Source organism: Aulonocara stuartgranti (assembly GCF_965226115.1).
Source record: "Aulonocara stuartgranti genome assembly, chromosome: 14".
NCBI lineage: Eukaryota > Metazoa > Chordata > Actinopteri > Cichliformes > Cichlidae > Aulonocara > Aulonocara stuartgranti.
This window is the reverse complement of record NC_138950.1, coordinates 12,331,197-12,348,731: the sequence shown is the minus strand read 5'-3', so window position 1 is coordinate 12,348,731 and position 17,535 is coordinate 12,331,197. Positions and strand designations below refer to the sequence as shown.

General features: G+C 38.7%; 1 protein-coding gene across 2 annotated transcripts in view; it reads right to left on the bottom strand.

Moving 5' to 3' along the window:
- Window positions 1-7,090: 7,090 nt before the first annotated feature.
- Window positions 7,091-17,535, bottom strand: part of rpa1 (replication protein A1) — a 32,510-nt gene continuing 22,065 nt past the window's right edge. For both annotated transcript variants that reach the window (XM_082501937.1, XM_082501936.1), the window contains exons 13-17: window positions 17,177-17,306; window positions 12,704-12,880; window positions 11,509-11,616; window positions 11,130-11,216; window positions 7,091-7,854 (exon numbers count right to left, since the gene is read on the bottom strand). In XM_082501937.1, coding sequence (XP_082358063.1) covers window positions 7,747-7,854; window positions 11,130-11,216; window positions 11,509-11,616; window positions 12,704-12,880; window positions 17,177-17,306 — 610 coding nt within the window. In that variant the 3' untranslated portion in view covers window positions 7,091-7,746. The remainder of the gene's footprint in view (window positions 7,855-11,129; window positions 11,217-11,508; window positions 11,617-12,703; window positions 12,881-17,176; window positions 17,307-17,535) is intronic.

Sequence of the window (17,535 nt, the reverse complement as noted above, 5' to 3'; positions counted from 1 at the left end):
TTATTTTTTTCCTTTTTTCCTGCTTCAATGTAATGAGTAGATGGAAAATATACTGGCATGATTCAAAATGCCCCTGTGGTGCTGATACCTTCCCTTCAAGAAAAGACAAGAATAAATAAATATAAAATGACTGACAGGACAATCCCACCCCACATCACCACTGTCTCTCCTAACACATATGGAAAGAAAGCCAAAAACAGTAATTATATCAAAATGTTGCTGCTTTAAACACATCAGATATTCTCAAGTGGGTTCCTATTTGAAGAAACAGAAGATATATTTTGTACGCTCAGTAATTATGTTGAGAGATTGCATAACAAACCTTAAAGGATCATTAAAAAAAAAAAAAAACAGCCAAGGAAGTCAGCCACTCAATGATAAGATTTACTGACAAACAAATCAATGTAGCTGAGGTCTTGACAGAAAGTGAGTGCCTTTTCTAATTATTTCTGAAAATATGTTTCCCATCTTTCTTTTTGTCACTATTCAGGCTAATATCCATAAAATACTGTGCACAAGTCTTGAACCATTCCTCATTTCTTTATATATTTTCTTTAAAGGAGCCAGACTTTCTTCTGATTTTTATTGTGGTCTTAGATTCTCTGAAGGTCTTTAAATTATTCAGAAAAAAATGTAGCCAACTCAAGAGATGAACCAATGTTGCTCCTACACATAGCAAGGAACCTTTGTTACTAACAACCTGTCACAAAACACATCTTTTTAAGAAGTTAAATTTCTGAAAGATTACAGTTTTACAGTCACAAAATAATATTTTCCTACCAAGGTGATTCCCTAAGAGCCGTTTCCTGGAAACTTGGCAAACCTCAGCAGGGTGTGCTGTGTGTCCCTCAAGAATGTGGACAAGTGGAGGACAAAAGAAGAGCTATTTACAACATATGAACTGTATTTGGAAGTCACGTCCTTATAAAATGGGGGGGGGGGGGGGGGGGGGAGAATCCAGCAAAGATCAGTCACAAGACCTGAGAAATGCACCTGACCCTTTAGTAACCAGTAGACGGATCAACTGAAGGGTCATCAGGAATTGTATCAGCCATTCTTAATGAAAAGAAACCGAAACAGCTGAGGTGGACTATACTGGCATAAGCAGAGTGGAGGCTCTATCATGGTTTGGGGTGGCATTTCAGCCAGTTCTGTTGGGGATCTTGTCAAAAATTGATGGAACTATGAATCCAGCAAAGTACAGTCAGATACAGTCAGAAACTTCATTTTTCAGCATTACAATGATCCAAAACACACTGCCAGTACAGTAAAAAGCATACCTGAATAGAAAAACATACAGTGGAACACTATCAGTCATGGATTGGCCTCCCCAAAGCTCAGACCTCAACATTGGGAGGGATTGTGGGATCATTTTGGTAGAGGAAAGGACAAAAGGCAGCCAACATCCAATAAAGAGCCGTCTTTAATCAGTCTATAAGATTAAAGAAATGACAAAATGGTTCAGGCTGTGTTGAAGATAATGTTTAATACCAAATATTGATTTTCAAGCTTGTATTGTAAAAACTCTGGTTTTGCCTTACATAGTGTAATTCCATGTATGTTCGCATGTTTCGATAAATCACTGTATCCATTTCCCATTTTCCTAGAAAATATAAAGAGATTAGGCTTACAGTATTATTCAGATGTAACCTAGTAAATTACAACTGCCCAATGTACTTTGATGGCTTCTTGAAAAAAAAAAAAAAGAATTAAACAAATGTCGTCATGTAATAATTTATTAACATTGCAAAGTGGTTTTAAATTGCAGGGACTGATGAAAGCACAATGATATACTATACAGCCTGGCAAGCTTTGTCTCTGTTGAGTGACCCATTCTTGACTGTGTTGGAGAGCAGAGCTGTTTGCAGCTAATGCATTCACAACCCGTAGGTGTGAAAAGTGTTGTTCAAAACAAGTGAATAAATTGAGAGAAATCTGTGTGGAACTGGGGACACAAAGTCAGAGGAAAGTAAGCACCTTACAATTCATCTATATAACATTAATTTTTAATGACGCAGACAGCATCCTTCACACATACCAAATTGCCCAATACTCAGCTCTGAAGTATCCAATCATTATCACTTACATGTTGCAAGCAGTCTCCTGAAAGATTTTGCCAGACAAAATTATAGAGACCAAAACTATAAAACCCAAACTAGATGATGCTACCGTGCTCTGGAGAATTTACAAAACAGATGTGTCCGCAGTCTGCAATTCTGTTGAGAATATTTGTGTGAGAAAAACGGACCACAGAAATGAAAAGGATTCACTGAAATTGAATCAAAGTAAAGTGCATTTTCCAGGATCCTGACAATGATGAGGAGTCACTGCAGAAAACAATACAAACTCACTGCTCGGCCTTATAATCTATTTCTTGTGAAGACAAGCAGAACTTTATCTATACCCAAATCCAATTAAAGTGGAAACAGGATTGGGGCCCAAGACACAATTGTATCTACAGATTCAATCTGCTCTGCTTTTCAGAACAACAGTGGATTATTACTTTATTTGATTGCAACAATTATTGTAACGATCGGCTTTCCACCTGCCAGACATTTTGACTGTCAGTGTAATTTTCTGCACCCTATTTGAAGACTGAACACAAATCCTGGCAGAAGTATTCCCTCTCTCGTACAATCACAGTTCTCCAAGTGGCCAGTCAGGAAATTTTTTTTTTAAAAATAGCCATGCTGAGACAGTGCTACTTGTGTTTGGTCAACAGGTCCCAAGACTAGTCTGGACTGCTGCACGCTCAAATACAAACACAGCCTTCCACCGGTCCCAGGAAAGGACACCCGTGCACCAGGAAGGCAACAAGACTCATGAATCATAAGAAACACACACACTGCTAACTCCCATTCATTACAGCAGTACCCAAGGGGTCCTCCTACCGCCCATACATCTTCTTAATGTCAGTGCCACAGGCTCTCCTGCATTCCACAGTCTCAACCTGCTGGTCCAAACAAGCAGTAGTGGCGATAAAAGCGAATAAACAGCAGACTGGGAAAGGCCAAGGCTGAGGCTGTTGATAAAAACAATAACTTATTGATATACAACATATTCTCATTTTAAAAAAAGACCCTGTAGTCTATGTGTATTCTAAGTGACCATGCACTCCATAATGTCTGGACCGATTCCACAATCAGGAAGCTGAAATACAGACTACCAGAAACACATTAAATGCCTGTACTGAAATCAGTGCATTGCAGGAATACATTTTTCCATAGGATTAATCGATCCCACTCGCAAAATGGCTTTTGTTTGTATTTATGTTAAAGCAGACACTGAGGCAACAACTCAGATTTTTTTTTTCCTCAAGCCGTTATGTAAACAAATCGACATATAACACAGCTATCTATAACAATGTATTACAAATTTACCAGATGAGCAAATCATGGAGTATTATTGAACTGAACCCTATTGCCATTACTCCTGCATCCATAGTCAACAATGAAATGCTGTTTCCCAAAGACTGAAAAACAGCAGTATATCCACTTGATAATACACAATGTACACAATGCAAGATGAATATTCACATAGTGAACAGGGTTGTGTATTTGAAATGGAGATGGGTAGTCTAATTATGCACAAAGTTTACAATGCAGTGTGCAAAGTTGTATAGGTGGAGAAGTCGGGTGATCGTGTAGGTGAAAGTTGGTGTGTGTGTGTGTGTGTCACAAAGTCTACATAGTTGTAGGGATATAGGATGGTTCAGGAGGATGGGTAAGGGGTAAAAGGGTTCATCCTAAGGTGTGAAGCTGTTGAAAAATCTGTGTCTTGATTCAGATGCTCCCTGATGTTGGGAGGGGGAATAACAATTGGGAATGGTGAGATGGGTTCTGGATGAAGATGGAGCTTCTTTAGATGCAGACCTGGATAAAGATCTGCAGCATAGAGAGGGAAATAGCACTAATAATCTGTTTTCAGAAGTCTTTACTGGGTTTTCTTTAGACATCGTACAGCTTTGAAACCACACTCCATCCATTCATTCTACTTTTTCACCAAACACATAGACTGGTTGGGCAAACTCCCACACACCCTTGAATATCCTCAAGAGGATGAAAAGAGTCCAATGTTCCACAACCGGGACAAAAACAACATTGTTCCTAAAAAAATTGCTCTTATGCAAAAAAAAAAAAAAAAAAAAAAAAAGGACTCTGTAGCATTTAATCTTTAAAATTTATGACATAAAATAAAGATCAAAATATTTGCAGAGGTAGAAAGGCAACCAGCAACAGCCCAGGAGTCATCAAGCATTACAAGGTGCCTTAGGTGCTCCATCTTATTGGCAGTTGTAATCAGAATTAAATTCGTGTCATTCTTTAAGGGGACATGTAAACCTATAAATTATATTTTCCAGCACTGACACAGAAAATGTCAACCCTATAAACACCTCGATGAAATAAATGAGCACAACAAAGAAGCAATCAATGGCTCATCAACAGCACCGCCTGTGGTTCGCCAATATGTACTATGCCTGGTGTAAGTTGGGGCAACAAGAATACTTTCTTCATAACTCAGCAACACACATGCCCAGTGGTGTTTGGCACAGAGCACAACGTTAATAAGACTGATCCATTTTATTCTGCACTACTGAAATATGCTCATGCCTACTGGTCATAATCGTGTAATCACTACATCACAGAAGTGTGCTATGCTTTCAGGGAAATTATTTACATTTCAGAATATTTTACTCACATTTGGAGGAATAGACAGAAACCGTGTGACATCCTTGCACCAAAAGCCAAAATACCTTTGGCAGCGAGTATAATATAATCAGATGCATTTTTAAACTAATGCATATGGCAATAAATAAATATTTATTATTATTCACTACTGCAATTCTAATTTATCCCAGTCCAAAGGCGATGGCTGGATTCACCTGTTGGAAGCCCCATACTGACTGTTGCCAAAATCCCATCCTTAGTGCTTTGTGTAAATACCCGACTATGATATGAAGACAGACTCAAGCTTTTAGTTTATTCCGTAGATATTGTGATAAAATAATACTAGTGCCAAGTTTGTAAATAAAATTTAGATTTGGGTTGAATGTAAATTTTGAAATTACAAGACAAAGCCATAAGGCTTGGTAGTAGTTAATAGCTTGTCCCACTCAGTATTTTACATTATGAGCTCTAATTGCTACAACCAAATGATCACCTTGAGTTTGATTATGATGTTCACAGGGGTAATTGCACACATTGTTTAGTTGGCAATCAAGTCCTGTAACAACAGTTGATTTGATGAGTTTTCATATAATTTAATTTCACCTTCTTAAATGTGTTTTTTTTAAACTGGGAAGAGTTCAAACTGCTGACAAGCAACTCGTTTTCAACACCGCTAGCAGTCCTTTCAGTTAAACTGTATAAATGGACTACAATGCAAACATCTACCAGAGAAATGAGACAAATACAGTAACCATTTGTTATTTAACAGTTGATGGATGAACCCTGTCAAAGCAGGGTCATCAAAAAGAAACTGCATTCATTTATAGTAAAACAACTGTAAGCTTTCTCAATAAAACAGACTACTTATTAGAATAAGCTGAAGGGTAAACAAAAATAAAGCTAATTTATATTAACTAATTTACACAATGACAGACAAGTTTATCTTACTGCTCTATTATTCAAGGCGTCTCCAGGGCATTGAACAAGACCAGTTGCTGGGATTATTACTCTCAGCAATTTGCTTTTTGCACACTGCATGATAGAGATTAACTAAAAACATTTTGTGATTGAAATTAAGTTGTTGCTTCTGCCAAACAGTCAGTAGGTAGGTTAATTATTTAAATGCAATTATCTTTGATACAAAATGGCCTTTACTAGGGTGCTAAGCTTAAATTTATATCTGGTACAAACTTACATTTTCAGTGTACTGTACAGAGTCCTGGGAAGAAAGCCGTGAACTATACTGATGCGCCATCTCGCCATTTTAAAAAGTTTTTAAACTGTGCCCGATGGAGCTGTTCGAACCAGAAATGGGTCTTTTGACTGATTATCGGTCACAAACGTTTTGCCCAGCCATACTCACCCACTGCTAATAAAGCTGCAACTGCAGCTTATTCTTGGGTAACGAATCTAATTCAGTCCACTTTGTGTTATCAGTCTAACAAGTAAGAAATCCAGTTATAAACAGATTACGATGTTTTACGTTTTGTTTTTTTGCCTGGAACTATGTAATCATCTCAACTTGAAAACAGGTGTGAGAATTAAATTACCTGGTTATTTTACTTTAGCCAATAACAAGTTCTCCTTTTTCACAAAAGCTTATGGGGCAGCAGATGTAAACAAGGACAATGCCACCTCACCACAACAAAGTCCCCAGAGATGCTGCAAGATCTACAAACCTCATCCTCAACAGTAGTGCACAAGCACATGAATAAAAAACAAAAATCAGTTTGGATGCCTTAAAAGCCCCAATGTCTTTGTGTTTGGTAGACTAAACAGAATAAAGCATTACTGTCTATATTTGACACCATCTGACACTACATCCAAGTTGTGTTGCTCTGAAAATACTCTAAATGTACTGCAACATCTAGAAAAGCACTAATAACTGAAATGAAAAGGAAGAGAGGTTTTTTTTGTTTGTTTGTTTGTTTGTTTTTTAAAAGGCTACCTGGAAAGAAATGGAGGGGTCTGGTTATAGTAAACCTAATCCATGTCTCCAAGCATGTTTCCCCTCCAAGTAAAACTTACCTTTCCTTACCATTTAAAGACAGGTCGAATCCATTTCAACACACTACAGGCAACAGAAACGATCAACAGAAACTAGATGTTATCACAAGAAAAATGGGAAGGTGCAGCCTCACTGATGTTCTGCTTTAATAGAACATGAAAGTGAAGTTTGCAGGGAATCTGTTGCACATCTGAGCAAAACCTTTGGAGATTGAGGGCATTGTGCACCAGCTCTCGCATAAATCCCCTGAATGCACACTGGGGGCGGGGGGCGCACACATTATTGATGTTTACTATTTTTAAAAAAAAAAAACAAATAAAAAAAAAACAACGAGAAAAATGGGGGGGGTTCAGCCCAGGATCAGGTGTTCCAAGCACTATTGTTTTGCATTAATTATGCACAATACTTAACAGGAATACACTTTTTTTTTTTTTTTTTTAACGTGATTACAAATATCTTTATTCCGACTGATAATTATCACAAATAAACAAAACTACAGAATCTGTGAAACACACAGTGGACACAAATATGTCTCTACTTAACACAAAACAGAACGTAGTACATTTCCCATTAGGCCCACACTGCACATGTGTGTATGTGCTTATGTTTGCAAGTATGTGAGAGTCGGAGGAGGAAAAAATAAAATAAAAAAGAAAGAGTGGGAAAGCAAATGGTCTTATCTGGCATGCGCAGGTCCAGCCCTGCCATTCTAAGTGCACGTCAGAGGGTGAAAAGGAGTGCTTGCTACTTTGCTGGTTTTCTGCTTAAAAGCAGCTACCACCTCCACATGACCACAGTATACACATAAACAGGTGGCTTACTTAAGACAGACACTGTGGTGATTTCTTCTTTTGTGCCTTACTGACCCACTCTCTCTTCTGACTTCATATAATAACAAAAAAAGAAAAGATCCTTTTTATATGATCATGACAAAAGGACAAAGAGTACCAAAAGATCATCAACCTAGCTGATTGGGCAAGCAAAAACTACAACACAGTGACAGCCTTTTTTTTGTACAGAAAATGAAAGATTTGCAAGGACAAACAAAACTAGAACACTTGTCAAAGGTTCCTAGTGGTTAGCCGCCAGTTTCCTTATGTTCAGGATCAACCTCTTGCTATACTCTTTATGATCAACAGGCTTTACATCCATCACTGTAGCTTTAATCCTCGATTCATCCTGTCAGAAAGAAAATGACATTCATATGAGAAATGGCATAAAAAAAAAATCAAGTCCAACAGATAGATGTATGTACGTATACACATATATATATCTCCATTTCTCTATATCATATATAGATATCCATCTATACAACAAAGACAGACAGATCAATATATATCTGTCTCTATCGATATAGATAGATATATCTCCAAATGGCTGTATAAATATATAGAGCCATTTGGACTTTGGCATTTATCCCATGGTAAATGTTTTCAACAAGATTTTGCTAACGACTAAAAATCATTATGTAATATAATTAATTACCAATGAAAGACAGAGTCGAACATTTAAAGCCTTAGACATCTCCATAGCTGTCTAGACAGGGGAAGGCCGTTCTACCAGGGCTATTACTCTCTGCATTTAAACAGTGGTTACACTCCTTTTGTCTCCGCTGATCATCTGTTGCTTAAGTGGGTGAAAAGTAAACCATTTTTCTTTGGATATGAACCCAATTCTTTAAGAAAAAATAAATCCTTTTAGATCTTAATGCTTGGTTTTTTTTGTAAGTGAAATATGCAGACAAATATAAAGCGACCTCAAACTGCTCAAATTTAATCATATGAATGGAAATTGATGTTAGAATCAGGGCAGAAGACCTAGGGGAGCCCTGCACGGTGCACATTTTAGCACAGGAAGGCCAAATTTCACAAATGCTAAAAGCAAGAAGTTCAGATATAAATATGGGTGTTTTATTTAATTATCACGAAAAGTAAAGTTCATCAATTAAACACAAAGCAGTTGTACCAGTTCTGCCTAAACTGTAACAAAAATTGAAGGCTAATGAACACACTCCACGTATCCCACATAAAAAGGTGGACACAGCTTTCCACTCTTAAAACCAATGCAAAGTGTGTAAAACCTTCACTCTCTCCAAAAACCAGCAGGGGCGACTCATCTGGCTAGGAGAAAAGTCATGTACTGTGAAGAGATTACTATAGGAGAACAAGTGCACTGCTCACCTACAACCCCAGTAAACGCTTTCCTAGAAAGACTTCAGTCCTATTTATTACAACATTATGCTCTTTTTGTCCCCATAAGAGTCACGTAGTCTCACATAGTGCAAGACTGGGCAATTCATTTGCTTTACTCCAGGGCTACTTTGTGATTGGCAAGTTTTTACTATGTGCATGCAATGTCCCTCAGGTGACAGACTGAACTTCAACTACCAACAGTTGACATCATGGTAGATATGTCCTTTTATATACAGTCTGTTTATCCTGGGAGTGTTATACCAGTAGTTCCTTCCAGACTGGAAACTGGATGAGTGCAACTCATCCAGTTTGGAGTGGTGGAGTAAAAAGCCTGCTGTGCTGAGACCAATCAGTGCCAGAAACCACTTGGCTCCCCTCTAAACTCACACCCCTCACCTTGCACTAAAGCCCCAAAGTGTGTGATAAGAGAGGACCACATCCCATCAGACAGAACTCATGAGGGCAAAATAAGGGAGATATCCCTTCAAATCCAGCTATTTCTATTTAAAACTGGAATAGTAGTGATCAATGTGGGAGAAAAGCTACAATAAAAACTCTAGAGCTACTTGGTTCCAGGCAAGTAAAAGGTCAAGTACTGACTTGAAATATTTATGAGGTCAAATAAACAATTGATCAAAGTATTTAATCTACAGATTTACATTAAATTAAATTATGCATAACATTTTTTGCATGATAAATATAATTAAGAAGTTTCACCAATTAATCATAGTATTACACAGCCCCCATACTGCGCTTAAAAGGACAATAATATCATTTATTTAAGACCTTATGCATAGAAATGTAGTTCAATGAGATTAATAATGGCAACCTCAGGTTTTGACTTTGACACCAGCAACATCCCACAACCCTGTCTTTGTTTTTTATTTTAGTATGAGTTTCATTCTAATTTGAGTTTGTTCGCATCGTTAATTCCAAACATATCTCCTTCACACTCTGTTTTAACTGTACAACCATTAAATAGTGTGATAATCAGAGAAGGCGCTCTACTTTGTTGTACATATACATTTTTTTAAAAAAAAATTTTTTTGTACCAGTTAAAAAAAAATTAAAATAAAAGGAGAAAGATGTAATAAAAAAATAGCAATAAAATGGGAAAGGATTTCCTACAGTATGAGATGAAACTTTTCATTTTCTTTAACCAGCATTATAAAATACAAAGGATATGATGGCAACGATACTTAATAAGTCCTTAATTGCTGAAACAATCCAATAATTATCTAAATTGCCAGTGCTTGATTACCTTCTTAAGTTTAATTTGAATAATTGCACTGCATCGCATCTGTGTATTTGGCTAAAAATGTGATGGATTCTATTCTAACATGTGATATAGCTAGACTGACCTTTAAATGTGCTGATGGTGTGTTTCACTGTCTTACTGGCATTACAGAAGGTAATTTTATTACACTCCTTACGGGGGAACTTCATTCAGTTAAAACGAAGAGTGTAATTCCCTAAAATATTCTGATGATGCTCTTTAGAGGGGTCCGGTCAATATGCAAGTCACACTGTGTTACAGCGGACTGTTATCAACTGTTAAGAACCTGCTTTGTCCCACAGCAAGCCTATAAATCAAAGTACACAACAATGTGTGAGAGCATGACACAATGGCTGGATTGTAGCGCTGAGAAGTAGAAAATAAACTCAAAGAGGGGTTGCAGGTGTCTCTGTTGAAGGAATATGGGGTTTGGAGACAGAAGCCAATACATGCTTGTAGCAGTGCCATTGGCAGTTAGGATGCTGAGCTGAATGTGACAGACACAGTGGCCCTTTTTTGTGTGTTGAAGGCGGATGCAGTCTCTGGCTTGGCTCCAGACTTCCTGCTCAGAGTCCCAGCCCAATCAATTCTTTTATGTGCTTCCCTCAAAACAAACCTCTATCTGTGTGGCCTACAGGAAATACTGACCGCAGCTAATCTGTGTGTGCATCCTTCACAAAGCCACTGAAAATGAGCAGCATCCCAGGACAAACACTGACGGCTTCTCTTTTTTTTTTTTTTTAAGACGCAGTTCTGCCAGTCAAAATGGGAAAACTCTCCCATGTTAAAAAGAAGAACAACAAAAACAACCAGAACCTCTTATGTTCCCGCTGTGAAGTTTCAGTAGTTCAGGGACGCAGAGACACGGCCTCATTTTTCTCAAGATTTCTTTTTTTCTCTCTAAATGCATGTGGTCTGTCTGACACTGTGCTGCAGCGACAAAACCCTGGGCATTTTTTCACACTACCACAAAATTTTTTACTTACATTATACGTTTCCAGCTTCACTCTGTTGCGGAAGACAAAAGTGTTGAAGTTGGCATGCTGGAAGACCTCATCGAAGGCAGCTTCATTCTGAATTTTAATTAAAAGTTCAGATATAATCCTTTAATCAAAAGCCAGTTTCATCAAACAGTCTTGAGTGCAAAGGAAAGTAAGTGTCTGACAAAACAAACAAACAAAAAGCTTTGATTTTTCTAAGTAATTATAAATAGAAGAAACAAAGCACCACAGGTTTCAGACATATTTGCATTTGTCTACAGAAACGTATGTGTGTGTGCATGTTTGGGGAGCATGAAGCTTAAAGTTTAGCTCTGCCCTGGTTGTTCCCTGAGGAAAGTATTACATTCAGCAGAGAAAGCCTCACCGAGTCCTTGAGCTGCCCCAGGTAAGCTGCATTCTGGCCCAGGATAGCCTCTGCACTCTCCTGGAAGCAAGTCACCCACTGGTTGTCCCCATAATCTGCAATGTTGGCCTGACGGATAATAAAGGGGGGAAAAAAAAGTTAAATGCATAAACAACTATTGACCAGAGTAGCCTGGCTTATATCAAACAAACACCCTTTCACAAAATGTAACAGTTAGTGGATAGCCTATGTACTCCCGGCAAGTGTGACACAAACACAAAAGCGCGCGCGCACACAGGTTAAGCTAAAGCTTGAGCATAATAATAATAATAATAATAATAATAATAATTATAAGTCAACTGGTGAGTGGTACGAAACAAAACCAGCCTATTTCAGATGCATGCCTCTCACTGCTTGTTGCTCACCGAGTTTGTCTTTTATACTTAAAAATGCAGTTTGTTTGCATTCATGTCTGTGTTTTGTGTAAAATGGTAATGCCGACGGGAAAGCTGCTGCAATTAACCCAACGTAACTAACCACGCAAAATGGGAATACAACATGTGTCTTCATTACACTGTGTCACAGAAACTGCAGAATGGGATTTATACATCTCTAAATTTAATCACAAAGAGCAGATTGGGAATATGTTTAAACACAGAGAGAGCCATAAAAGGGGTGGATTGGATTGAGCCCCAGGATATAATAGGCAATATAAAGGTAGGGATGGGCTTTTTTTTTTTTTTTTTTTTTTTTTTTTTTTAAAAGCTACAACATTTTCGCTGGAAGCAATTTGATTGTTCTTTGAAGCTCGCTTTCAAATGACTGTGCACAGTTGTGGCAGACTTGTGACGTGCTAGTTTTAGTTAGTGGACTTCATATTAGACCTGATTTAATACATTTTTTTGCAGTCGAGCTACAGATAGACCTTCGTGACAGTTGCAGCAGTCTTTTGCATTGCACTGTTCTCCTCCTTGTACATGACATGTAATTTACAAAATCTTCACCAATCTGATGCCTGGTAGTTTATTAGATGTATTATTAGATTATTTATTAGACGTATTAGAAGAATCATTGACTCAGGATTCAACGAAAACGATCTTTCAATGTGTGCATGGGCATATATGTTTCTGCAAGTGGATGCCATCGCTTAAAAAGAAAAAGAAAGAAAGAAAAGACTGCCAGAAGCTTTTCGGGGGACCCACGCTGAATCACTTACAGAGAGGATGAGGCGGTACTTGAAGTTGGGGAATTCCTTGTCACACTTCTCACACCGAAACATGCCATTCTGCTGGTCAACCACTTTTTTGTTGCAGTCTTGGCTCGGGCAGGCCTGATAAAGACAGTTTTCCTTGCGCAGAAACACAATCGTAGCTACGCAGGTGTAGTAGTCAGCCTAAACAAAAGACCCAAAAAAAAAAGTATAAACATTGTAACTGTGACATACTCATCACGTCTCACTCTCATGACCTTTGTGTTGTGGATGTTGACTAATGCAAACCAAAATAGAAACAGGATAAAATTAATATTAAGATGGCATTTTTGGGACTATGCAGTGATATATGCGAATAGTCAGAAATAAACTTATTATCATTTAAGGAGCAGATGCATAACCAACACTGCCAACCAGAATGCTAATGGCAACACAAATGCCAACTATTGAGGGAGCTGCTGCTTTTCCACGGATTCAAACTTGAGAAACACGCTGCATGTAAACAGCTTCCAGGAAGTTTTCTTTGTTGTCATGGAAAACATCAACCAAGTGACATTTGCCATAGTCGATGGAAACAAATCTCCTGACAGTTCTAGTTTCTAGTTGTCCTTTTATTCTCCGTCTTTGTTGCAGTCCAAAAGCCGACTGTTTTTGGAGAGTCTCCCACCTCATACTAACCTCAGAATAGCCTGTCATAACATAAGTCTGGCTTTTCTATGGTTTGATGAAGGATGAATAACTGTGCCTTGGCAAAGCAACTGACCTTCCATGTCTGATAATGTTCAAGTCAGATGTCAGAAAACCATGAAAATGTCTGTAATAACTTGGTTAACTTAAATACAAACAAGAGCAAAGTGCAATAAAAATATGATTTTTAAACTGCTCTTCTGTTCATACTGACCATGGCTATTATGGCTATTACTATTTATTACTTTATTGTTAGGGCTGTTTTTTTGTTGTGCATCTGCACCTTATTGTTGTCAATGTCTACGCATGGGACAGTGTGAAACGTAATTTCAATTCCTTTGTATGGCAAGTACATTTGAAGAAATTGACAAATAAAAGTATTCTATTCTATTCTATTACATGACATACAATCACCTCAATTAACTTCCAGCTCAAGGACAATTGTTACTTAATGTCACTTGCCCTTAGGAATGAGGTAAATGACAGGGAGAAAATACGGGGGAAACAAATCTTGTTTCAACACACAGCAAATGTCTAAGCTTTCTTTTTTTAAACCCTTGACTATTTTGATTGAGCAAAAATATAACCCTGACACCAACCTCTACTAGTTTTCCAAGAGCTCCAATTAATCAAGTAAATACCTCTTTAATTAACGTGTGACAGACCAGTAGGAACAGGGCAGAAGAACTTGTTTTTTTGGCCCTGTCACTGGCTTTTACAAATGGGATGTCAAGCCAACAAGTGGAGGGTGACCACTTGCTGTCAGAAAGGGCAGAGGGGCAATGTGGAAACTTGAGGTTGTGGCACACAAAGACTTTGTGACGGCAACAATTAATTGCAACAAAGTTCTCTGGGTGCGGCCTTGAAAGCCTGACCCCATGCCCTTATGTATAGGATGCCTCAGAGGGTTAAAGACCGGACAAACCTCATTTGTCAAAACAGAGCCTCATCATGTGCCCAAAAGAAATTCACCTGAAATTGGCTGAATATTTGTGTTAAAAATGTTAGAAAGATTAAATCCATCAACAAGTTGCGTTGATGGACGAAGAAGAAGGAACAGATACTTTCAGCTGCACCCTTAATCACAAGGGGTCACCACAGTAAGTAGCTCCTCATGTTTTGGCAGATCCTCAATGCCCTTCCAGACAGGACACAAAAGGGATCTCGTCTCCTACTGGGATCGAACCGGAGCTCTTCTGCTTGTGAGGCAAATGTGTAAACCACTGCTAACCAATAGCGTTATTTGTAATTTGAAATCATTCATCTCAGCACAGTAGATGTTTGACGGGGGTCACTAATTGACTTATGCTCACTATTTAAAACACAATTACTCCTTAAACAAAGTATATTTTATTTAACAGTCTCACTCCTGTACTTTGTCTGAAGCATTTCCTTGCTTTCCTAAGCTTCCACGTAGCCAGAATATCAATCCTTACAGTCTCAAACTTGTTCTCATTGATCCCCTCATAACTGCTTGCATCTATTAATTGTCCCAGTTTTATGGGGCGTTTTCATCATACTGTGATGATTACTAATGTGTTAAATTATGTTAAACTACACAAATTAAGATCTCAGCACAGGTCACATTATCCATTTTGGAGAATTTATACACCTCACTGAGCTCCATTTCCCTCAACAGCACTGATGAAAAAACGAGGAAATTGAACATATATTACTTTACCTATTTGAGGGCAAGGAATTACATTACAAATGGGCAAAGAATAAAGCCAATGTAGAATCTAATCAGCACTAGAATTAAATGTGACTTTCACCAAGAACATACAACAGGGCTATGGAGGAGACACCCACAAGGCAATGTATTATATTGCATTAGGATTAGGAACTTTTGTAGGATTCGGTTTTAAGCGCACATACAGTGGGGCAAAAAAGTATTTAGTCAGCCACCGATTGTGCAAGTTCCCCCACTTAAAATGATGACAGAGGTCAGTAATTTGCACCAGAGGTACACTTCAACTGTGAGAGACAGAATGTGAAAAAAAAAAAAAAAAAATCCATGAATCCACATGGTAGGATTTGTAAAGAATTTATTCGTAAATCAGGGTGGAAAATAAGTATTTGGTCAATAACAAAAATACAACTCAATACTTTGTAACATAACCTTTGTTGGCAATAACAGAGGTCAAACGTTTACTATAGGTCTTTACCAGGTTTGCACACACAGTAGCTGGTATTTTGGCCCATTCCTCCATGCAGATCTTCTCGAGAGCAGTGATGTTTTGGGGCTGTCGCCGAGCAACACGGACTTTCAACTCCCGCCACAGATTTTCTATGGGGTTGAGGTCTGGAGACTGGCTAGGCCACTCCAGGACTTTCAAATGCTTCTTACAGAGCCACTCCTTTGTTGCCCGGGCGGTGTGTATTGGATCATTGTCATGTTGGAAGACCCAGCCTCGTTTCATCTTCAAAGTTCTCACTGATGGAAGGAGGTTTTGGCTCAAAATCTCACGATACATGGCCCCATTCATTCTGTCCTTAACACGGATCAGTCGTCCTGTCCCCTTGGCAGAAAAACAGCCCCATAGCATGATGTTTCCACCCCCATGCTTCACAGTAGGTATGGTGTTCTTGGGATGCAACTCAGTATTCTTCTTCCTCCAAACACGACGAGTTGAGTTTATACCAAAAAGTTCTACTTTGGTTTCATCTGACCACATGACATTCTCCCAATCCTCTGCTGTATCATCCATGTGCTCTCTGGCAAACTTCAGACGGGCCTGGACATGCACTGGCTTCAGCAGCGGAACACGTCTGGCACTGCGGGATTTGATCCCCTGCCGTTGTAGTGTGTTACTGATGGTGACCTTTGTTACTTTGGTCCCAGCTCTCTGCAGGTCATTCACCAGGTCCCCCCGTGTGGTTCTGAGATCTTTGCTCACCGTTCTCATGATCATTTTGACCCCACGGGATGAGATCTTGCGTGGAGCCCCAGATCGAGGGAGATTATCAGTGGTCTTGTACGTCTTCCATTTTCTGATGATTGCTCCCACAGTTGATTTTTTCACACCAAGCTGCTTGCCTATTGTAGATTCACTCTTCCCAGTCTGGTGCAGGTCTACAATACTTTTCCTGGTGTCCTTCGAAAGCTCTTTGGTCTTGGCCATGGCGGAGTTTGGAGTCTGACTGTTTGAGGCTGTGGACAGGTGTCTTTTATACAGATGATGAGTTCAAACAGGTGCCATTCATACAGGTAACGAGTGGGGGACAGAAAAGCTTCTTACAGAAGACGTTACAGGTCTGTGAGAGCCAGAGATTTTCCTTGTTTGAGGTGACCAAATACTTATTTTCCACCCTAATTTACGAATAAATTCTTTACAAATCCTACCATGTGAATTCATGGATTTTTTTTTCACATTCTGTCTCTCACAGTTGAAGTGTACCTCTGGTGCAAATTACTGACCTCTGTCATGATTTTAAGTGGGGGAACTTGCACAATCGGTGGCTGACTAAATACTTTTTTGCCCTACTGTACGTGTTGGTGCAGTGCTTTTATACAACGCCGATTCCAAAGCCTTTTTGCTTCAGGTTTGCAAAGCAGAGCTAGAAGTAAAAGCTACAATACAGAAGCCTATACAGAAATGCAGCATGCACCTTGGATTTTTAATAACAAATGCATTTTGACTGCGAGCATTTCATATTTATTGTTTGGGATTCAACAGCGGCCTTTCAGTGTGTCCTTGAATATCTTCAAAGAGGCAACCTTGAATAACAATATTGGGGTTACCATATCTTTAATGTTCAAGCGTGTCAACACAAAGCCGTGCGTGTGTGTACCTTGTCTCCGTGTCCCAGATGCTCAGTCTTAACGTCAGATAGAGACTTCCAGTTGGTGTTTCCTCCCCCGCTGCCACCTTTCACCTCTGTCAGAGACTGTCCATCCATAGCGTGCCCCTCCTTGTCATACCTGTGTAGAATACAGCAAATACCAGTTGCTGCTGATTTGACCCGAATAAATGGTTTTATTACTGATTAAGCTCTCGATTATTCTTTAGTTAACTGTTTGGACTACAAATTTGCAAAAGTGATTAAAATGTGTATTGCTCATTTTGTCAGACTAATAGTTCAAAGCCAACGCATTTTAAATTCACTCACAAAGGACCAAGACAAACAAAGCATTTTCACATTTGACAAAC